Source organism: Natrix helvetica (assembly GCF_964273705.1).
Source record: "Natrix helvetica genome assembly, chromosome: 4".
NCBI classification, from domain to species: Eukaryota; Metazoa; Chordata; class Lepidosauria; order Squamata; family Natricidae; genus Natrix; species Natrix helvetica.
Window position 1 is genome coordinate 134,309,370 of NC_138550.1, and position 24,962 is coordinate 134,334,331.

Sequence of the window (24,962 nt, forward strand, 5' to 3'; positions counted from 1 at the left end):
ATAGTATAGCAGTGGTAGTTACAAAAAACTGAGTACCAAAATTAGAAAACAAAAAATAAACATATTCAATTTCAAAGTGAAGATAAGTTTGGGGGCCAAGATAAAGAAATAAAGATCAGATGCAAGTAATTTAAAGAACATGAAAGAGTTAAGTGAGATAAAGTTAAAATGCTAGCTATTCATGGACCATCTTGCAAGTAGCTTTTTTTTTAAATTCAATAGGATCATTAAAAACAGGTAATCATTATTGTAAAGTTATATCATATTATTTTACTTATTATTTAAACTTAAATAAAATGAAAAGACAATCTACATAAATTCCTATTTGTAGGGTTTCAAGAGATAACTAATTCAGCTATTGCTAAATTAAATGCTAGACACGTACAAGTTTACAGTAATTGAGAAATCTTATATTCACAACTTCTCAGTCCAATGGTGAACAAAGCTTGTAGTCCTGAATTCTTCTCTAAATCTAAGCTATTGTCCACACAATTACCATTGATTCAATTACCTTCATTTCTCCCACATTCAAAGTGACAGAACCCTATTATTATGATCATTATCAGTTTTCTACTACAAACTCTCATATACATTCAACTAGAAGAAAAAAAATATCTTATTTAGAGCTGATTTAGAGCTGATTGTGTTTTAACCCTCTACGTGTCTTTGGAGATAAAATCTCTTTGCTCACTTAGACCTTGTCTATAGGATAAATATCCTGACAGAGAATCTAAATATTAAATAGCGCAACATTGTTTTAAAGATTCTATACTTCAACACTATTCAAAACAATAGTGGCCAGAACTGGCATGTAGACTGAGATAAAATAATGGAAAACTAGATTCTCAATTTTTGTTATTTTAATTCTTTTTTGAATAATTATTGCAAAATTAAATGTTTGAAAAGTGCAATGAACCATTTAAAAAGTACCATTTATAAATACAAATGGCATATTTATTAGGATTTATTACTGCCCATATTAGCATGTCATCTTAAAATTCTTGCTCCCTTTGTTTTCTGGTGAAATAAGAGTTGAAAAACAGGAAAGTTCAGGTTTTTTCCCTGCCTCAGCTTATTTTCTAGTTAGCTGGAAAGTCAGAATTGAATACTTCTATGAATGAAGTTGGGCTTTCCCCTTCTTTTTATGTAGCATGTTATAACATATATCTCTTACAATTAAATCAAAGAAAAAATAACTTCATATTAATATTACAAAACTTCAAATGATAAGTGTTGAACCATAAGTACCGCTACATAAACAAATTATCAGAATTTTAGCTAAGTTCCAGTCTTTTTTAATGGTCTTCTGCACAGTGATTTCCTACCGCTTTCTTGATCTGAATCAACTTAGTTTCCATTTAATCTAAACTGGAAAACAATCACTTTTCTCTTTGAAGAATAAAAAAAACAGTATTTGACAATGAGAACACAAAAAAGTCATTACATAAGCCTGACATTCATGTACATAATACCAATATATAACTTGATGTTTTATTTGAATTATTTTACTTTTTCTACTTTCTAATTCTTTCTCCATGTTTTGCAGGGAAAATTTGGGCTGTCAGGCAGGAGGACCTGTCCACTTCATAATGCATCCCAGCTGGTCACTGGTGAACTAATAAGTAGTAAACTACTTATAGTAGTAAACCAATAGCTACAGATGCACAGAAGACATCACTGCATATATTCAAAGAACATATCCCACTACTTCTATACTTTCTTTTCAGCATAATATGTACACAGCTGTTAGTTATTTATATTCAAGGTAATGCTCATAGAAAACTGTTTTTCAACAGCATTCAAATTATATACTTTATTCCTGAGAAAATATAATAATTCTATCCTCTAGGACTTTTACTGCTATCATGATTAATGTGAAAAAAATTGATTAAATGAGTGTCACAAACAACCATTTGTTCATGTCCATATCAATAATTAAATCCAATGTTATGCTTTCTGTTAATGTAGGCTTCCTACTTTCTGCTCCCCTCACCAAGCTTTATTCAAGGCTATTGCTGAAAAATCTGAAACTACACTTTTCTTTTAGGACTAATGGATAAATAACTGGAAAAAATATAATTTATATTATAGTAACATGTAAGTAATGGTCTAACCACAGAGTAAGAGTTTAAATTTCACTTGTCCTTATAAAAGAAAATTGGAAGTCACTTCTTTATATTTTTTTCATTTTTCCTGCACTTTTGGCTTTGTTCTTTTATTTCATTTTTCCTCATTTCCTTCATTCTAAATATTACTTATTATTAGTTCCTATCTTCTTTCTTAAATTATTAAAGTTAAATATGTATATCATATGCTGACTTTTAGTACGTAAAAAGTACATTTAAAATAATAATATAGAATTTTACTGTAGTAAAAAAGGGGATAGCAATGTATCTTCTATATAGTTAATTTTTAACTCTATCGCCTACTTCAGGCTATACATATCTGCACCATTTTTTAAAAAAGAGATGCAATCCTAAATTGAATCATTTATTTGTCTGAATTTCATTTCTACAATAGTCCTTAGTTCTGATCATTCATTCAGCAACCATTTGAACCTACAACAGTGTTGAAAAATTAGCTTCATGGCCCAATTATGATCTTTGCAGTGTGCCTCAGTAGTGATTGCCATTACAGGTAGTCCTTGACTTACCACCAGTGATTTGTAGTCATGATGGTTTTTGAATGGGTGCTTTATCGTGTGTGGAGTACTTCCAGATGCTGTAAAATAGTGCACTATCCTACAGTCACAAGACAACATTTTGAATACATGGCAAGCTGTTCACAACTGGTTGCCAAGTGCCCTAATCATCGCAGCTTTGAACAGCCACATGATCACTGTTTGCACACTTCATAACCATTTTCTGACAATCAAGAGTCAATGGAGAAGCCAGCAATAAAATTTCATGTTGTGGTCATGTGATGTATCAATTACTGTGACACTAACTGGCAGAACTGCTGGTCCCAGCTGTTAGTTAGGTGAAGACTATCTATAACAGGTACAACAACCAGCCTTAAAATGACTATAAAAATGTTGAAACAGAAGATGGTTTGACAGGATCAACTATCAACAGGGAATGGTGAGGGAGACCAGCTTTCAAGAAATATGCTGCAAATTAGCACTTTGTAGAAACAACAAAGGCCTAGGAAAAGATATTCAGATGCCCTGATGGGTCTATATAGGTCAGAATTGTGCAGGCAAATTTAAAGTTGGACAGAGAGAACCTTTACTTTTGAAATATGATGTTTAAAAAGTTTCCTATAGAGTTTCCTGAACTCTATAGATAGGCAAAATAAACAATTGGGTCAAAGTCAAATCAATCTAAAGTTTTCACCAGAGGTACATCCAGCCATCCTCAAATTATTCTACTTGGACAAATTATGCAAAGACCTAGCCCTCTGAAGAAGGCTTTGTTCAGAGGGCTTTCTGCCATAAAATCATGGAGCTGGAAGGGAGAGATTGTCATGGAGAAAATCTAGCTATTTGATCACCAAAACTTGATGTCACATAATCCATTCACCAATGAAATATTTTATCCTTTTATAACCCTGTACCATGTAACCAATTTTCATCAGCCCATTTATTTAATATCAAGATTTATTTTTCATTACAGTCACATTGTATCAGTACAGTTTGTGATATACTAATCTTTAAAAAAAACAGATAATACTGACAGGATATATAGAAAGTTCTTTATGTAATTCCCATTGCATATTTTATTTGTCTAGTATTAAAAAGCTGAAACTGAACATTTTTATCTGTATCATAAGTTGGATTTACTTCATTTTACAATTCTAACATTACAAATTTCATTTAATAATTTTGTACCTTTTTTCTTTTATCCAGTGGAAAAATGGACATTTTATGTATTTAAAAATATGCTATTTTTTAGAGTGGCAAACATTTTCTCATCTAGAATTCAGTAGGGAATTTATATACCAGTAATAAAGAAAAGTTATTCATAATTTTAATTATGTCAACAGAAAGACATTGAACCATGGATTCCTAGTGTATTGTTATAGAGACACTACAACTAAAATACAAATATGTATTTATTTGTTTGAAAAGCAACTTAAGTTTATAAATGACTTTACTTTTAAAATTATTTGTTAAAAGTTTTCTGAAATCACTATCAGCTCCTGATGAACTACACAGAAACATTTGTATTGATTTCTTTACAATATGGATGTTTCCAGGGTGTTATTTCTTTTCAGATTTCCAGATGATCTCCAGAATTGACCATTTACTTTCAATGCTTCGTAAGAACTGAAACCTAAATGACATTTTTTTTATTTTACTTTTAGCTTCAATCATTACTTTTTTCTATAGATTGCTTCTGCATGCACGCATATACAAATGTTGTATTTCATACTTACTCTCCCATATCTATTAGCATATGATCCTGTGAGAAGTGAATGGAAAATGATGATTGTCTCATCCAAATCCCAAATGAAAACTCTCTATAAAAATAAAATAAAAATATTTACTCTTGTCATGTTTTAAAAAGTATAGTAGAATTACCTAAAATAATTGTTCTGAAAGTTGTATTTATTATAAACGTATCTATTTTTATTCAATTTTAGATCAATGTCCATACTATAATAGAATGTCAACAATGATGACATATTATAAAATTTCTAAAGATATAAAGTGGTTGCTTATTAAAGCAGCCATATCTTTTTCATGTTTATGCAAAGTTCTAAAAATAATTCAGGTACTGGGACATACTATGCTCATATTCCTCTGCTTTTCAAAATATATCTTCCAAATAATTTTTGAAGTAAGCATAGCTTTAGTCCATGCATATATCTGTCATAAAATATATCTGTCATAAAGCTAGATATAAATATTTATAGCAATAAGGGTATAGTCAATTAATTGTTGAATGTTATAAATTCAAACACAAATTATACAATAAAAGTTTTTTTTAATGGAAACACACACTCTTAGTTCATTAGTTGTTTGTCATATCCATCAATACAATCAACTTACTAGAATATTAATTATAATTTAGTTACCAATTTTTCAGAGTATAAGACGCACCTTCTCTCCCCCCCCCCCCAAGAAATGTTGCTTCATCTTATACACCAAATACAGCCTATTTTGGGCTCCTGAAGCCCCGCCGCCACATCCCATTTTTGCAAAAATCGGCTGTTTTTTTGCAAAAACTGAGGCTTTTGTGCCTTCCCTCAACCCCCAGCAGCCCTCTGCAGGCTTCAGCAGGGGTGGGCAAAGCAAAAATGCCCCCTTTTGGCAAAAAATGGGTGAAAAATGGTTCATTTTTCGCAAAAACTGAGGCTTTTTGCCTTTTCTGAGCCCCCAGCAGCACTCTGCAGGCAAAAACGGGGATGTTTTTGCCTTGCTCTAGCCCTGCTGAAGCCTGCAGAGGGCTGTTGGGGGCTGAGAGAAGGCAAAAAATTTTTTTCTTACTTACGTCTTAGAAATCTTGGTGTGTCTTATACACCAGTGCGTCTTATAGTCAGAAAAATATGGTATTTCTTTTGAAAATGCAAGGTTTGAAAAGATTATGTAACTTTTACCTTGAGAAAGAAACAATAGGAGTTTATCTACAGATGAATAATTTTATAGAAGAAAACTCACTTGTAAAAATACAAGTGTTGCTAAGTGTTGTTTCATCTAATTTTCAAGAGTTTTCATGAAATCACCTTGCTTTTCTTACCAACTCTCCCTAATGCTGCTGAAAAGGATGAATCAATATACAAATAAAATAGCTGTTTTGTACCTCAAGGTCAGAGTCAGGTGGTGGTGAAGGATTGTTATTCCTTCTGCCTCGGCCACGTGATTTGCCATCCGAGCTGCGACGCAACCTATCTGCCTCTGAATCTTTAACTGGTGTTGTAGGAATTGTACTGTACTCTGCTGGAAAAGAGAAGAGAAAATTGCTCATATTTTAATTCAATTGCAGTTTTCTGAATTTCATAATTTTAAGTAGACTGTACAGATTTCGCCAATACAATTATCTTGTGTTCACTGTAGCATTTATTTTGGGTTAATATTAGCATACCTGAAAGAGCTCTTTCTAATCTTAACCACAACAATCAATAGATAACGGAAGTTCACTTCTTGCCTATTATCAAATGCTTATTGCTTCAAAAAAATGACTTCTAATTTTTAAGAATTCAAAATATGTTCCATCTAAAGTTAAGAATGCCTAAATTTCAACAATCTCAATTAAGAATACTTTTTTGTTTCCCATGTTTTAAAAATTATCATCATAACACTTTTACTTTAAGTTGAGCTAATGATGAATGAGGGGCTAAATTGGTATGTCAATTTTTATAAAGACAAAAAAATAAATTTTGAGAGTTTGTTGGGAGAGATTTATTTGAAAAGATCCTTCCAATTATTCTTTTTTTCTGAAAAAACATCATGGTGTTTTTCAGTAGCCAAAACAACTGTTCTTTGTACAAAAGAAATTTTGGACAGAATTTGGTTTCAGTACTTATCAAAATAAGCACATGTGTGCCTAATTTTACATTCTTACTCATGGTTTAAGCTCATGATCAATTTTAACTATATTATAGGGTTAATGAAAATAATATGAATTAAGATTCCCATAGAGATTTTTCAGGAAGGTCAGGGTTCATAATATGATAGACTTACAATAATAGTTTCGGTTTTCCTTTGTATAATTAATTCAATTTCTTCAAAAAATTGAATGTATATATATTTATTTATCTTATATTTATTCCTGAGAAGGTCCATGAGTACTTTACTATAAGGACCCTTCCTCAATCTATTGCATTACAACCTAAAGTCAATCTATATTGAAGTAGCAATATTTTCCTTTGGAAAAGGAGAGAAAAGTCTCTGATGGTTTTATGACAATTTTCAGGTGAATACTAGAGTGCTTGTTCATTTGGAAGTATTGATATCTAAAGATGTAAGCCAATAACAGCTATTTGATAACTTAATAAGAGAAGAATACTAGTTCATGTATTCACCGAATTAAATCAGCTTAGTGCCTGAAACTCTTATCTGAATATGCAAATTTTTATTTCTGCCTCTAATTCTAATCATATATAAGCACATTCAGCTACTAAAATCAATGAAATGAATTTTCAAACATTTCCTTCTCCACTTTGCCAGTCAGAACAAAAATTCTTCAGAGGGGTATAACCCCGCTATGTTGTCTAAGTCCTTTTTTAGTATAAGCAAAATACAACAGGGAATAGAGAAAGAAGATGTTCAACACATTGAACTTTCTATAGACAAGTTGTTTTGGGATTGAACCTTAGGTGCCTGTTACTATTGGTACTATCTTTGCTTTAGTACATAGAATAAAGAATAATAAGGTTGGAAAGTATCTTGGAGGATTTCTAGTCCAACCCCCTTGCCATAGCCATTCTACTTCTATTTATAGGTCTTTGTACAGTATTTTGTGGTTTGCTCTAGTTCTTTTTCTTCTCATCTGTTGTTTCCAGGAGAACAAGTAAAAATAATAATCTTTTGATCCTAACTTGTTGTAATTTAATTTACTTTAAAGTTAATACATATTCTAGTTTGAAATTTTGGTTGTGCCGTAAATAATTCTAAATTATTGTAATAATTCTAAATTGTATCAGAAATACAATTCTACATGTCCTTCCTCTCTACCCGCCACTGGGAAAACCTGCACTTAATGTTTTGTGGCTAAATAATTTGTTTTTCTCAAAAAAATTTCAAACTATTTTTATGAACTTATTCTGAAGCAAATCTCACTGAGTTTGTTTGAGCATACTCACATACAATATAACCAGCTACAAAACTTCACTCTTACTCTTAGCCCAGCACCTAAAATAGTTTCGGTAAGGAAATCAGATTCTTTAAATACTATTCCTCTTCTTGCAATTTTTATTACTGCAAACTTTGACTATTTTGCAAAAACCGTAGAAAATCTTGCACCTGAAAATTCATTGCTGTACAATTTACCTTCCACCCATCTTTTCTGTACTGTACTTTTCTGTAACATAAATGTATCTTTATGCATCTGATATGTTTATTGAGGTAATACAATAGTACAATTACCTGCTGTAGGATCTGTTATAGCTTGATTTGTGATGCCAGTTGGTGGTTCTTGAAGTTGGTAAGTTGCATTGGAGGAAGGAGTTGTTGGGCTGGTGTTGCTGCTTGTCATATAATGTGGGGGATATGGAGAACTATTATAATACTGTGCATACTGACCCTGGCCAAAGGTGGGATAAGATGGATATTCCTATCAGAGGCAAGAGAAATGCTGAATTACACTTTCCATCAGCATGCAATTACATTTTATTTACTTCTAATATAAATTGAAATTCTGTATCCATTTTCTGTTACCTTAGCCTTAAATAAATTATTGTTCTAGCACTTATTTTTAAAGCACAGATAATTATAGAAACTGTTTCTACAAAAATGGAATTAAATTTGGAAAATGAAAGTTATAAACTGAATTTTTAAAAAGCTTTAAAATTCTCTTACTAAAGTAAAAATAAACCACAAAGTTCCAGATACCATAATATCAAATTGTCTTTTTCTGGGTGAAGTACAAGTAGTCCTTGATTAATCCACCACAGGATCACGTGATGATCTTTTGCAACCTTCTGACCAGCAAAGTCTATAAACCAGATTAGCTTGACATCTGTGTTCCTAATTTAACAACGTTGGTGATTCATTTAACAAATGTGGCAAGAAAGGTTGTAAAATGGGGCAAAACTCACTTAGCAACTATCTCACTCAGCAAAAGAAATTTGGGGCTCAATGGAAGTCATAAGTTGAAGACTACCTGTATTTGCTTTGTAATGTTTTTTTTAAAAGGTGGCTCTGGCACCCTTTGATGATGGAAGGTGATAGAAGGAGAGCAATTCCATTAGCACACTGAAAAATCAATTTTTTCCAGGCTGTTTCTCTCTCTTAATGCAGCTGATCATTATATAGGAACTACTACATTGATAAAAGAGATTAATTATAGCTCAGGGTTGAAATTGGAGGTACTTGTTGCTTCCAAAACTTGGTTGTGCTCACTGATGATGCTACTTGGTTTTGGTAATGAAATGTCTACAAGAAAAAAACCAAGCTCAGAGAACACCAAGGACATTCACTCCTCACTAGTACAATTCTATGCATAGAATGATTTATACATTTTCAGGTATGTGTCAAACTAAAAGGGAAATACACAATAGTGTCGAAGATAATTGAGGAAAAGGAATAATACAATACAATACAATACAATAGTAGAGTTGGAAGGGACCTTGGAGGTCTTCTAGTCCAACCCCCTGCCTAGGCAGGAAACCCTATACCGTTTCAGACAAATAGCTATCCAACATCTTCTTAAAGACTGCAAGTGTTGGGGCATTCACAACTTCTGGAGGCAAGAGGTACCAATGATTAATTGTTCTAACTGTCAGGAAATTTCTCCTCAGTTCTAAGTTGCTTCTTTCCTTGATTAGTTTCCACCCATTGCTTCTTGTTCTACCCTCAGGTGCTTTGGAGAATAGTTTGACTCCCTCTTCTTTGTGGCAACCCCTGAGATATTGGAACACTGCTATCATGTCTCCCCTAGTCCTTCTTTCTCTTAAGCTAAACATACCTAGTTCCTGCAACCGTTCTTCATATGTTTTAGTCTCCAGTCCCCTATCTTTGTTGCTCTTCTCTGCACTCTTTCTAGAGTCTCCACATCTGTTTTACATCGTGGCGACCAGAACTGAATGCAGTATTCCAAGTGTGGCCTTACCAAGGCATTATAAAGTGGTATTAACACTTCACGTAATGATTGCTGTAAGACAGTTAACTAATAAGTTTTCAAGTAAAAGTGGTATAAATGAGGGAATTTTAATGTATGCTAATGATTTCTTTTTGAGTGGTAGTACAACTTGTTTAACATGTATGTGAAGACTGCATCCATTACACGTCATTGGAAGAATATTGTACTGCATCCTTGTGAAAATAAAATATAACAAAAATAAATACAAAAATATACATATTTTGTTTGTTACAGTAAGTGTGCTTTGGAAGGTGTTGTACTTTAATTATGAGTACTAGAAGTGAGCATCTGGGAAATTCAATTAGGTTTCATGCTGGGCATGAAATGGGTAGACTAGATATTTATTGTTCAAGTATACAATTCAGAAATGTACAAAGGTGAGAAATAATATTTATTTCATTGAATAAAAATATATATAGTAGAGTAAATAGTCTTTAATTTGAAATGTTTTGAATGAACATATCAGCTAAAAGTTGATTGCCAAAAGCAGTAATGTGGTATATAATAGAAATAAAGGAAATGTAAGAATGAATAAAATGGTTTAATGTCAAATGAAAAGTGAGTACGATGTCCTCTTGGTGGTTTATATTTGGATAAGTCTATAAGGTCTTGTGGCAACATTAGAGGTGTGGATTAAATACAAAAGTGAGTGATTCATGTGAAGAAAATACACTGACATGGTTTGATCACAGAGAAACTAGATAAAGATCAAATTAAAATGGCAAGCAAGAGTAAGTGGGTCAAGAAAAAGTTGTAGGTACTGATATTGCTGTGATGTTTAAAAAGAGACAGGTGAACTTTTAAAGAACAAATGACAATTTAGGAAATGGGATAAACTCACAGGGGAAGAAAATATGTTTTGTAAGATATTAATATGTATAGAAGTATATCAAGTGAAAAAGATTAAGGGTATAAACACTGAAAATATTCAGAAATGCTTCAGAGCTCATCAAACCATACCATTTCTCTGGCATTAATTAAAGCAACCCAACTACTTCAACTGCTCATTAAAATTAAGGCAACTCATAATGTAATGGCATTTTCTTTATGATTTGCTTTAAAAAGGTTGAGCTACTTCACGGAATGGCAGGGAGAGGCTGTACTCATGCTTGCAGGCCATCTAAAACACTTTTTCAATTAATTTCCACAATCCTACCAAGTGTTTCTTTTTCTGCTTTTGTCTATCCATTGCATATTCTTTTTGTGTCATGTATTTAAGATTATAAACAAAGGGCAGGAAGTCAATGTTCATTCTTATAGAAAAGGTACACTGATACTTCAATAAAAAGTGAGAAAAATGTTTCAAATAACCCCACCTCTCATATTTACCTGCTGCGAACCATTGAATCCAGTAGAATTTGTAAGTGAATTGTTTCCAGCATATATTCCAGACGATGTTGTGAAACCGCTTCCTGAAATAAAACATTAAAGAGAAAGTATATAAATCTTTAGTATAACTACATTCAATTAGACTAAAACATGTCTTGCAGGGATCTGAAACATATTTTGAATTTGAAATGTTCTATTTCAAGATTGAAAAACAATCTTAAGATAAACATGGTTGTTCCAATCTTAATGGAAGTGTTGCAGTGCTGTTTTGACAACTCCGTTTTGTGCTCAACATATTAGCCCCATTTGAACTAAAAAAAAAGCAGTTGCAAATCAGAAACAGAACTGTTCAAAGCGCAGAACAGTAAAGTGAGAACAATCTGTTTTGAACTCAAGATTAAAAAAAATATTTATAATGCTTTGAATTTAAAATATAATGCACATTCCTAATATTTAGTTCAACATTCTGTTCCCATCATGGCTAACAATTCAAGGACAGGAGATAAACTATGTTAAAATTAATTTCTATTGATCCTGGAAGAAACTAGATATTCAGAGTTTTCAGTTTAAGCAGTTTAATATCACTACATATACCTTCTTGCTATAGAAAGAAACAGTTTTAGTTAAAGGCAAACCTGTGTTATGTCTAATAGTGGCACAGATAATTATAAATTATTTTAGTGTGATTCACTATAAAGCCTTGGGCAGCACTTTTCTCTTTCTTGAGAAATTACTGTTTCTCCTGATACACAAAGTATTATTACATGGCATTTCAAGTAGAAAGATCAATGACTAAAAGGGTCTAGATACTGCAATTCACTGTCAATTTCATTTCCCAAATAGACAGATGGTCTTCTTGTTTTAATGTTTTTATCTACAAAGCTGTACTTCCTTTTATGCCCAAAAGCTAATTTGAACATATGGATACTTAGAAGGAAAACATGTGAAGGATGGATTTTTTAAAAAAGCAATAAAGAAAAAAATCAGTAATTGATAGAAATACAGAAAAATTGAAGTAAATAACCCTTTTACTGTTTTACTCATTTGATAATGGGATTATGAAAAAGAAGAAAAACTCATTCTCTGTTGCAGCAATGTTATATAGTTTTGTAACTATTTTTAAAGCAAACTGAACTTATACCCAAAAATGAAAAGAAAGAGATATGCTAAATAGGATGACACTGATCTATAATTCTTTATGCTTCTTATATATACTTTTATGTTCTCCCAATTCTGAATAGGCATTATAAGACTTGTAATCTGTAAAACACCAGTGTTGGGTTGGCTGACATGTTTTAAATAATAAAAAGTTTATATAGCGTTGAAAATGTTTGCTAGTTATACAAATTTTATTTAGCATTCAGAAAAAAAATATTCATATATTAAGAATAAAAACAGTATGTCACATTCATTAGTACCTACACTGACTGTTACTCTCAATCATGTTATTATTTAGCAAATATAGAATAACTATATGATAAAGTCATTGTTACCAGCAAGTGGTAATTTTAGACCACAGATTAAATATATACTTTAACCTTAATTCTTAATTGTGGATTCTGTGTATGTTTTCTAAAAAGTAATCTCGACCTAGTTAATTCGTTAACATTTCTGTTCTTCATAACACTTCTGTAAACTGAGGGGAGGATTCATTCTCTGAGCTTGTGAGTTGGTTTCCAACATTTCATCACTGGGATAGGTAACATCTTCAGCAGAGTTTAGGGATGTCAATGTCAGTGTTTTTCTGTGTATAAGGGCTTCAGGTGTGGGTGTGTCAAGGGAGGATCTTGTGATTGGTTAGCTGTGAATAATTAGTGAGTCTTGTGATGGGTCTTGTTATGGGTTTTATGATGCGTCTTATGATAAGGAGATTATATCAGGTCAGGGTCATTAGGAGGTGAACTGCTGGTCGGGGGTTGTGTGGGTTGGTTGAGGGTCAGTACTGTCTCTACTTGGCTGTGTGGTTGATTTGGATTTTGAGGGGTTAATAGGCTGGTTGTAGGTCAGTGTGTCTGTTGTTGGAATTGCTTATGGAGTGCCAGGCTTCAATGAACTCACAAGTTTATGTGGCGGCTGGGAGTGTGACCGATGACTTTTGTATTGCTCCAATTGAATTGGTGTTGTTTGGTGTCAGTGTGGGTAGAAATTAAGGATTTGGAATTGTGGTGTTTGACTGCTCGTGGATCTTGGTTTTAATTGATGTGATGTTTGTCCCATGTACACCCAAGCTACAGATATTCACAACCATTACGTCTTTAAGTGCTAAACCTGACACTTTAAATTTAGAGATTGTTTCTTTTCATTCCATTTCAATTCTCATTTCAAAAGAGTACTCTTTTTTAAAAATAGTGGCATAAAAATATAGTTTATTAGAAAAAAATCTACACTATTGAAGACACATTTAATCTGCAATTGGTAATTTCTTATACTTAAACAAATTCCAAATGTTGTCTTCCAACATTAACTAAATTGTACCGACAAGTTAATTTGAGAGATCATTTTAAATTTTCAGATTAAAAAACCCATACTTATGGATATAACTGTCTCAATTTAGATTTATATTTTTGTCATTTTCCCCACACTACCGTATTTTATTGTGATTAAGATTTAGACTTTAAGAAATGGAATTCTAAAAGCAGTAACAATTTTGAACATGTTGATACTGCAAAATCATTAAAACTGGTGGCTTGAATGAAAAATGCTTATTCGCACACTGTATTCAGATGTTCAAACACAAGAACAATTAACTTGCAATAAATCCTGCCCCACCTAACTACAATTTATATGAATATGTACAGATGGTGTAGCAGTGAAACATGTATAAAAATGTTTGTTTTGATTTCCAGACAATAAAAAAACTTGTACTGTCACTGTTTCCACTTCCGAGGCTAGAATATTTATAATCCAAAATACATTAATGGTGTTTTCATTGTAAATATAAATCTTGTATTCATGTAATAATTTATGTTGGCATATTCAGGGCTTCTGTGGAATGACCCAAATACAAAATATTTAAATTATATAACTGTCACCAAATGGTTCACTGAATGAATTAAAGTTTGAATTTAATATATCAAAACAATATGTTAAAACCAAATGAATTATAATCATTTATACATACCTTGCATCTGGTAACTGTATGGAGCCTGTCCTGGTTGAGGAGTGCTAAAGCTTGCACTGTAGCTCAGAAAGCCTGTCTGACCAGGTGACTGTGTTTGCGTCAATCCACCTTCTGTCTTGATGCCTGCCCACAATGCACCTAAATCAGTTAGTGATAGCAAAGCTATTTGTTCATGATCAACACTTAGAGGGCATTAATAAATCACACAATGATCCATGCATTGAACTGGAATGGCATACTAAACCACAAAGGAAAGGCATACTAAACCACAATTAATTATCTCTTTCAAAAGAATGTAATCATTATAATTTAAATATTTAACCTAGATAAACTAGGTTAATTTGTAGATATATTATAAAACTAGATAAACTAGATAATTTGTAATATATTATAAAGCAATGTAATGTAATATGATATAATATAATTTGTTGATCAACAAATTCTAGGTTATATTATATAGAGTGCAACTGTATGAATGTCTACTAAGAAGCAACTTCAATTGAGTTCAGTGGGGCTAGTCTAAAAAATAAATTTCAGAATAGAATATTACATTTATGTCCTTTAAAATTTGGTGGTTTTAACTGTTGAGTAAATATAAAATAAGGGCCTTGTGAATGCAAATCTTCCTCCAAAATTTCTCTATATAGAGAGAAACATGATGGACAGCATGAAGTATCAATAATAAAGCATCATTCTAGTTTGAAGGCATGAAGTATCTGATAATACTTTTAACAAATACGAAGTCATTAATATATTTTTTCTGGATGTTTCCTATTAAATATTTTATGACTAGAAACTGATAAACACCAAGTAGTAGTAAAAAAGAAGGAAGAAGGAAGATATGTGGTTCTAAACTGCAACTCATAAAAAGGGATTTATCTTGAATGAAAATTGATTTTTCTAAAACTTAAATATCATAAATATTTGAATTACCTATTTTTGCCCTACTAAAAGAAATACATTCAACATTTTGATTTAGTCTATGAACTTTGATAAAGTATATCAACTTTAATATGATTAACATAGATTAATTAAACAATGTTTTATATTTATCAGTTGCTAGGACCAATGCATATCCACTTAGGTTTTCTGTAGTTAGCATTGCTCCAAACCCGAATTATGACAAAAAGCCATTTAAAAAGAGAAAATTGTCTTTTTCAGCACTGATTGGATTTAAGAATACATGTCCATTGAGGCTGTGCCAGGAATCCACAATAACTGCGGATTACTGTTTATATAATCTTCATTATATGCTTCAAAACCATTTCTGCTGTTCATTAAAGCAATTCATGTTTTCTCAACTTTACAGTCCTTTCTTCAGATTCTTCAGGAATAGATTAAAATAGGTATAAATCAAATAGGTTTAAATACTTGCTAAAATTAAAATCCATATCATTACCCAAAGATGTTGAGCTTTATTAAATTAATAAAATTCTTTGTGAATATAGAATTGCAATCTAGAAACTTTTTTCTCCAACATAACAATATAAACAGACTTTTTAAAAAAATGTCAGAGGTAGTCTAGAGAAAGTTAAGATGTACCAAACAACTAGCCATAAGATTTGGCTATTTTTTCCAACTTTAAGGATTGCCAGAAAAATCTGTACTGGAAAGTATTTACACCATCTTGAGACTTCTTGGAAATGCTTCATGAATGTGTATTGCAGCCTTGTAAATGAGTTTCACTTTGTGGTTGGTTTCCATACCACAAGTCATTGCATTGCATTGAAAAAACAATCTGTTTGGAGTAAATAAATATAATGACTTGACATACAAAGGAAACTCATCAAGTGGATCATGCCAATATTGTTTAAAGCTATACATTCAAGTTATGAATAGCTTGAAAGCTAAGACCTTCTTCGTGCTAATCATCTTCTCCTTGAGGTTTATTGAAAAAGGAAATCAGACATTATATAAATATTATTTACAGCTTTGGTTTAAATTTTTATTTGATCCTGTTATTCTGTGGGATGGCTTTATTTAAAAAAGATTTTCCTAATATTTTACTCTCTTCTCTATCTTTAGGGGAAAAATATAAATGATATTATTAGAATTTTGGTAATGATAGTAATGAGAATTATGAGGATCTACACATGCATATTGAACCCTAATACAAATAAAATAAAATTCCATTAAAAATGTCGAAGCTAGGATATAATGAGAAAAAAAAACCTGTGGAAACATCATAGACCAGAATGTTACGCACTTTAATCATATCTACTACCTTTCCCCATTTAACAACACTATATTGTTTAATGGAAAATGGAAAAGGGTCCATTCAAGAATGCACCACACTAAGAATGCTGATATATATGTAATGTAAGATTTAAGAGTGGTTACTATTAACTCTGTGATAATTCTTACATTTTAAAGGGCCTTTCTGCTTTTAGAGCCTTTTAGCTTCTAAAATTTATGCTTTTAGGGATAGAAGAGCTTATTGCATTTTGCTATTTTATGTTAATTTAATTAATTTTATGTTTGAATCTAATCTTTTTAAACATTTTTACCTAGACTCTTAGATAAAATTTATATATTGCAAAACTGAACAAATGACCAAATAAGAAAATTATCTATAAATTTATACTCATCTTATTTTGTATTCAAAAATATATATTAAAAAAACCCAGTTTTATTCATTTATTGAATTGTATACAATTTGCTTTTATCCAGAGGTAATATGATATCTACCGTAGAACCATTGGCAATTTTTATTACCCAAGGTACTTTACGTGACTCAGCTGTCTTTCAATGTATTTAGGTCATAGATCAATTCCAATTAATTGAGATGATAATGATGCTTAAATAAAGCTGTTAAAGCCTTTGTCACTTATTGGAGGTCAGTTGCAAAAAACGTTTGCAGTTCAAGATTAACTAGGAAAAATCTGTTTTGCAATTATTACATTTTAAAATATGAAAACCTTTCTATCATTTAAAAAAAGAAATCTGAATTTCAGTAAACTATTTAGAAAAGAGGTAGCAATGATCCAGGATATATATATATATATATATATATATATATATATATATATATATATATATATATATATATATATATATATATATATATATATATATATATATATATATATATATATATATATATATATATATATATATATATATATATATATATATATATATATATATACACATACATACATACATACATACATACATACATACATACATATTACTTTGTACTTCTATTATTGCATATTATTGATGTTCTTCTATTGAAGGTAGCTTTTGTTCACCATTCTCACAGCCTTGGCTGTAGCAAATTATAAATTTACAACTAAACAAATAGAATTGGGGCTGTATAAACCTTTCAGATGTACAAACCCCTCTTCTTGAAATGTTAAAACAGTTGCAACTTTTGACAGGTTTGCACAACTGGGCTGTCATATGCATCCTTATCTCTATGTATGCAAAAAGAACTGGAATCAACTTCCTAGAAAGAGATGCAGCTGCTTTAAGAATAAAAAAATGCCTGTATCTGCACCTGTTTCTTCCAAACCACATCTTTTGAACAATGTACACAGCTCTAGTGATTACTTAAATTTACCACCATAACTTGATTCAATGTACAGGTTTCAAATACTCAAGCCTAATTAAAATCTTTTAAAATCTGTAAAATATTTACAGTTTTATATATATATATTTAATGTCAAATTCTTTTTGCACTTAAAAATAATTGAAAATTCTGTTAGCTGCATAAATAACATTTTTGCTTATCCCTCTGTAACAAGGAAACCTGTTGCCATTTTCCACTTTCACTCACCATATGATGGGATTCCATAGTGTTGACCAGGCTGTGGGTATGCTGAATAAGCAGAAGCTTGCTGCATTCCGGTGGTAAACTGTGTCTGCCCATATGCAGCCATAGTTTGTGAAGAAGGGGTAGGGAGAATATGTGGGTATGGTCTGCTGTTACATGCAAAATGATAGAAAATAGAAAAAATATTTGCATTAAAACAATAGCATGACATATTGGTAAAAGTGCATGGCACAATCTAAACATTTTAGTGATATGCAAGTACATTAATATAGTTCTATAGCTAAAGATGTATTTTATTATTTTGAAGTTTATTCTTTTGCAACAGGAAACTGATTTTAATTACAATTTAACAGATGGAATCAATGACAGTGGTAAAAAGCTGGGTATAACTTTTCTTCTTTTCTCTCTTTACAGTAAAGATATCTTACTTGGAAGGATATATCTGAGGTGGGGAAAACGTGTGAGTTTGTCTTGGGCTGAAGCCACTGCTCCCAATTGCTGTGGGAAAGGGGAGAGAAAGCACATGGAAGTATAAGCACAAACACGGAACACATCTAACCTAAATATTAGGAAATTTAACATAGTTATTAAACTAATGTCAAGTAATAATTTATTAAAGTCAGACTAGCACGATAACTCCCTGTATCTTAATTACAAATTACATTTTTTTCAATTGCTCCTAAGGGATCACTCATAACTTTTACTTCCTTGGCTCTATTAATGTTGAAGTTACTTTTTTTTCCTTTCAACTTCGCTCTCCTTAATATTCCACATTTTATATGAGTGATATTTCAATCAGAAGCTAATGATATTTAACTAACAATCTATCTTCCACTTTCTCCCTCACACACTGAAAACTGAAATTAAACACTTATTCATGTAAATAAAGGATATCTTTAAAATTTTGACTTCAACAAATTTATAAAACTCAGATGTTCTTTAATATCACTGCAGATATGTAATCCATTACTATAAACCAAAGCTGAGGAATATTTTTCACCTAAGGGCCATGTTTGTTGTGTTTAAATCTTCTTCAGATGGATCATAGAACTCATCAGTCAGGGTTCCCATTCAAAGCACAAATGACTAGGTTCAAATTACTTTATTTTAGGCACAATATATGAGACTCAGTTCTCCTAGCAAGTCTGTAATGCTGTGAAAGGATAGAGAAGAAGATGACAACCAGCAGCAGGATAGGTGCAATTGATTATACCAGCAAACAGCGCACCTCTGGAAAACCTGAAGGGTTTGGCTGGAGACATATCATCCTGGTGAAATACATACATCTATGTATTTACTGACACCAGCTTCATAGCACATACTCAAATTTTCTTTGAATCACAAATTGGCAGCACTGGTTTTTATATAAACTTAGATTCGCACACAGTGCAGAAATTCTTATAGAGGACTGGACAGCAACAAAGTAACACAAGTTTCTAAAAGTGCAAATTCAGTTATGAATATAGCAGTATTTCAGTTTCCTGCATCTTCTATCTAGCTTTTGAGATAGAAAGAAAATGGATGAATTAAATTCCCAAGCAGGATCTCTATTCATACTTTGCTGGTTTACTACCGAAGAACTAATGAATTAGAAGCCTAGCAAACAGTATTTGAGGTTTTTCATTTCTATTGCACACTATTTGACAGTAGCCTCCCAGGATGACAATGTTTCTTTTCAATGACATGTAAGGATCTAAAGATTAAACATGAATCCAGTCTCTACACATTTTCCACTGAAATACAGAAAGATATGCAGACTATCAAGAAGCTACACATATTATCTTCAAAGAAAGTTCAGTATCAACAGAATCTTAAAATGTAAGAATATTGATGTAAACAATATATTTTCAAACGAAGATTACTATGTTTTCCCCAAAATAAGACAGGGTCTTATTTCATTTTGCTCCATGAAATATGGCCTTGGGCTTATTATACAGGGAGGGCTTATTATTTTCTGGGACAGGCGAGAAGCGAGGTGCACCTTTTACCTTTCCAGCTCCATCGCGTTCCCCGCCTTCCTTCTGGAATGAGCTGCCCACGGAGCTCCGCATAATCCCTGACCTCCGGTTCTTCCGACGCGGCCTAAAAAGTTGGCTTTTCCAGCAAGCCGGCCTGGCCTGTTAATTTTAATTTTAACTTATTTTAAATGTATTGTTTTTTAAAAAAAATCGGTTTGCTTTTTTGGAAAAGGATTTAATCTTTTTTAACTTTTGAGATGTGTGTTTTTTAATGTTGTACGCCGCCCTGAGTCCCTTTGGAGAAGGGCGGCATATAAATCCAAATAAACCAAACCAAACCAAACCATTGTGTCCAGGGAAGCCGCTGGTAAAAAAAAAAACCCTTCTCACAAGTTCAATCAAACTTCTTGAACTCGCGAGAAGGTTTTTTTTTTACCAGAGGCTTCCCTGGACACAATGGTGAGGACCGCGATGGACCTGGAAAGGTAAGAGGTGGGCCTCATGGCCCAACACCATCCACCTCGCCCCAATGGTAAAGGCAGCCTGCCTGGTTTCCTTCCTCACCTTCCGTTTAGCAAGAGGTGGCAGGTGGGGGGGGGGAGAAGCAAGATGCGCCTCTTACCAGTCCAGTCCCACTGCGTTCCTTGCTAGTGTGTCCAGGGAAGCCGCTGGTAAAAAAGAAACCCTTCTCGTGAGTTCTATCAAATTTCTTGAACTCGCGAGAAGGTTTTTTTTTTACTAGGGACTTCCCTGGACACAATGGCGAGGACCGCAATGGAGCCAGAAAGGTAAGAGGTGTGACTCGCTGCTCAAAATGTCCCACCCCAATGGTAAAGGCAGCCTGCCTTGTTCCCTTCCATGCTGTCCCTTTAGTGAGAGGTGGCAGGTTGGGGGGGAGAATGTGAGGTGCGTGTCCTACTGCTACCAGAGGCTGACAGCTTTGCTGTATTCCTTGCCCTTTCCTCCAGGAAAGCTCCTTGTAAAAAAAAACCTCATTAGTTGAACTCATGTTTTTTTTTTACAAGGGGCATCCCTGGACGAAGGGGCAAGGAAAGCAGCGGAGCTGTCAGTCTCTAGTAGCGCTAGGACACACATCTTGCTTCCTGCCGCTATGCCTCACCTTTTAAAGGGATGGCGAGCAAGGTAAGAAGGCAGTCAGCCGTTATCATTGGGGGTGGGGTGGGAGGTGTTGTGCTGCAAGGCGCACTTCTTACCTTTCTGGCTCCATCACATTCCTCACTATTGTGTCCAGGGAAGCTGCTGATAAAAAAAACACCCTTCTCACGATTTCAATCAAACTTCTCGAACTCGAGAGAAAGGTTTTTTTTTAACCCAGGGTATTCCCTGGACACAATAGCGAGGAACGCGATGGAGCCGGAAAGGTAAGAGGCATGCCTCAAGGCCCAACACCTTCCACCCCACTCCTATTGGTAACGGCTGCCTGCCTGCTTCCCTTCCCCGCCGTCTCTTTAAAAGGCGAGGGGTAGCTGTGGGAAGTGAGATGCGTGTCCTAGCGCTACTGACAGCTCTGCTGAATTCCTTCTTTCATCCAGAGACGCCCCTTGTAAAAAAAAAACCCTCATGAGTTCAACTGGTGAGATGTTTTTACAAGGGGCTTCCCTGGATGAAAAAGCAAGGAATGCAGTGGACCTCTGCCAGGGCATTGTGAGGCTGGGAGAGGCACAATTGGGGAGCAGAACAGCCGCCGAGAACACCCCCTCTCCAGCTGGGCACAACGCCGCTCACTGACCTAGCGGTATCCCAAAGGCACCAAGCAACACAAGTGCCTTTGCCCTCCGGTTCCTGCAGCTTGGCGCCTTCGGGATACCGCTAGCTTGGTGAGCGGCACTCTGCCTGGCCAGGGGTGGGGGTTGTCTAGGGGAAATATTTTTTTGGGGGGGTATATTTTTGTCAACCTGAAAAATGTGGCATGGCCTTAGTTTTCAGGATATGTCATATTTTCGGGGAAACTAGGTAATAAGTCCTCCCAAAATATGCAGAGGCAGCAGACTATACAAGTTGCTTGGTTATTATTCATGAAATTAAGAAATTATTCACTGAAATATCTGGAGCTCAACTATTTTATTCTTTATTCTATGAATATCAAAATGTTCAGGAAAACAATTTCCATATTATGAATTAGACTGGCAGGTGATTACTTCATAATTTCTGTCATGGAAGATTCAGTGTTAAGCTAGATCAAATGAAAACTTTTTCTATTCCAGTATTCTGCTCCTACTATTCTATGGATAAATAAATGCTTATGAGAGATTCCTAAGTGAGATAAACAAATAATACCATCTTATCTTAACAGCAACTAACGTTAAAAAAACATAACCCTTTTCATACTAGACCTAATCTATATTAAAAATAATGGTCATTAATATATTTATCTTCTATAAATTTGTATAGTAAATGTTTAGGACTGTCCATGTTGGTGAAACTTATTAAATTTTCTAGAATTAGATAGAGTTTAGCTATACTGTATATTTCATTATGTAAAAACAAATCCAAATGTTATTTGCTCTAAAAATATTACGAGAAAGGGTGTGAGATTCTTTTCATATTATACACAAAAGATGTCCTACGTGCTTTTCTCGTACTTTCCTTACTTCTAATTCTATTCTGCAATTCTATTTCCGGTTCTGTGTTAATCTTTTTCAATAGCAATGGTTAGTGCATCAGTATGATTAAAAACTATTACAAAACTGGCAGATTTGGTTTTGATTCTTTTCCTAAAGTTACGCAGTAATACATCTGTTTTTATAGCAGTCATGCCATGGAATATTTGCAACCTCCAAACTGTATTCCTTGCCAATTACTACATATCCCAAGAAAGAAATATATTACACACACACACACACACACACACACGCTAGAATGCAGTATTGCAGACTAACTCTGCCCACAGTCTGAAGTTCGATCCTAATTGACTTAGATTTCTATCCTTCGAGGTTGGTAAAATGAAGACCCAGATTGTTGGGAGCAATATGTTAAAACTGCTCAGAAATGCTGTAAGGCACTATGGAGTGGTATATAAGTTTAAGTGCTATTGCTATTTCTATATAATCTTCTGCTATGGAGACAAGTTGTTAAGTATTAAAACCATTTTTTAAATTTATGACACAGACATTTAGATATGGTGAAAATATTTTATTTGTTACCTGATCCTGAGAAATTCTCTAAAGACCCTTCTGTTGTTGTAGTAGCAATTTCACTGCTGCTCATTGGTTCTGTTTTAACTAAAAAGAAAAAAGAAACCACAAATAACATGTGCTCTATATACCCTATTATTTGTGCACAAACTCATGCATACATGCAAAACACATATATACTATAAGCATCCAGTGGGATCATATATAAAAATGCAACACATCACAAATCTCAACAAGTGCATTTATAGAATACAACTTCAGAAGTGCTTAAGTTAAAAATGAGTAAATAATTCATTAATAACCAGTTAAATGATATATTATTTTTCTAAGGAAATATCAAAAGTGATTAAATAAAAGATTTTTTTCAAATCTGAACAATATTAATAAATCCATCCAGTTGTTTAATTTTATTTTTCATCCTTCTAATCTCTTTGCCATGTTTTTACCATATCGAAGATACATTACATTGTAATTAAAAACCAGACTACTTTAATTCTTTATATGCTGCAGGCATCTTCTTATATGCTCCCCTTGATGAATACAAGCAATTTCATACTATTTGTCTATTCAATATTATCTACACTGATCAACAGGTGCTTTTAAGGATTTCAGACAAGAACTTTCTCTATTCTATGAAGTGAAAGCATAAGTTAAAGAAGGGACCTTGGAAGATTAGAAGACCTCCAAAGTCCCTTCCAACTGTTCTGTTCTATTTTTTTTCATATGGTATAATTTTATAAAGAACTGGCGGAAAAGTCTGGAGGCATCTGGGCTTCCCTCAGCATCGTAGGCAGTACCCATCACTTTCCATATCTACTGGGAAAATGTTGCTGTTATTGTTAATTGTGAAGTCGTGTCTGATCCATCGTGACCTCATGGACAAAGTTCCTCCAGGCCTTCCTGTCCTCTACCATCCTCTGGAGTCCATTTAAGCTCAGGCCTACTGCTTCGGTGACTCCAACCAGCCACCTCATTCTCTGTCATCCCATTCTTCTTTTACCCTCAATCTGTTCCTTTCTGGGACAATAAAGTGTTCCAAATGGAAAAAGCATGGGGAGGACCTGGTACACGTGTGTATATTCTGCATGCAGAAGTACATATATTTGTCAGACTGTTGGGCTCAGTTCCATAATGTTCATGAGCAACCTAGCCAATCCTTGACTTCACTGTAGCTCCAGCACCCTACATTCCTTGTTTAGATGAACCATGATGAAGGCAATAATGGCAATTAAATACGGTCTAGAAATTCTCCATGGCCCAGTGTCAAAAGGAGGTCACACTTCCAAACTTTTCTATTCCATTCTTTATTCCTGTTTTAAAGTTCTGCTAATTGTAGAGTAGCGTGGCAAGACAAGCTCATTTATTTAGTTATTAAAACTAAAATACATTAAAACATAGATGTTGTCATTATCTTACATTAAAAGTTGTTGCATATATAAATAAAATATTCAAAAAAGCCAATTGGATAGTTAACACAGGATGTGTTATCAATGTGGAATATAATAAATCAGTATGATAGTAAGAATTTATAAAGATGCCTTTTTTAAAGAGAAAAGCTGTAGTTACTTTCTCTGTACCTAAGTAATGTTAACTATAGTTATATTTCTCTCCTTTTTGAGTTACTAAAGTATATAGAATGAAATATCCTATTTCTACTGGCTGGTTAGAAAATGTTTTATTCAATCCTGAGTAATCATTTTTATAGCTTTATTGACTGTCAAGGACCCAAATCCTTATGGGAACTGACAAATGAAGCCAATTACCATAAGAATTTAACTTATTTAGAAGAGTTTTCCTCCATCACATTGCATGATATGATAAAAGTTCTTTTATAGGCTTCAAGTGCCTATAAAATATTAAACAATTTGCACTGTTTTT

At 33.2% G+C, this 24,962-nt stretch overlaps 1 protein-coding gene across 1 annotated transcript in view; it reads right to left on the minus strand.

Moving 5' to 3' along the window:
* Window positions 1–24,962, minus strand: part of EYA1 (EYA transcriptional coactivator and phosphatase 1) — an 87,826-nt gene that overhangs the window by 42,562 nt on the left and 20,302 nt on the right. Inside the window, exons 5-12 of the mRNA XM_081950555.1 lie at window positions 23,094–23,171; window positions 18,400–18,469; window positions 17,975–18,120; window positions 14,194–14,331; window positions 11,073–11,155; window positions 8,030–8,216; window positions 5,745–5,881; window positions 4,378–4,461 (exon numbers count right to left, since the gene is read on the minus strand). Coding sequence (XP_081806681.1) covers window positions 4,378–4,461; window positions 5,745–5,881; window positions 8,030–8,216; window positions 11,073–11,155; window positions 14,194–14,331; window positions 17,975–18,120; window positions 18,400–18,469; window positions 23,094–23,171 — 923 coding nt within the window. The remainder of the gene's footprint in view (window positions 1–4,377; window positions 4,462–5,744; window positions 5,882–8,029; window positions 8,217–11,072; window positions 11,156–14,193; window positions 14,332–17,974; window positions 18,121–18,399; window positions 18,470–23,093; window positions 23,172–24,962) is intronic.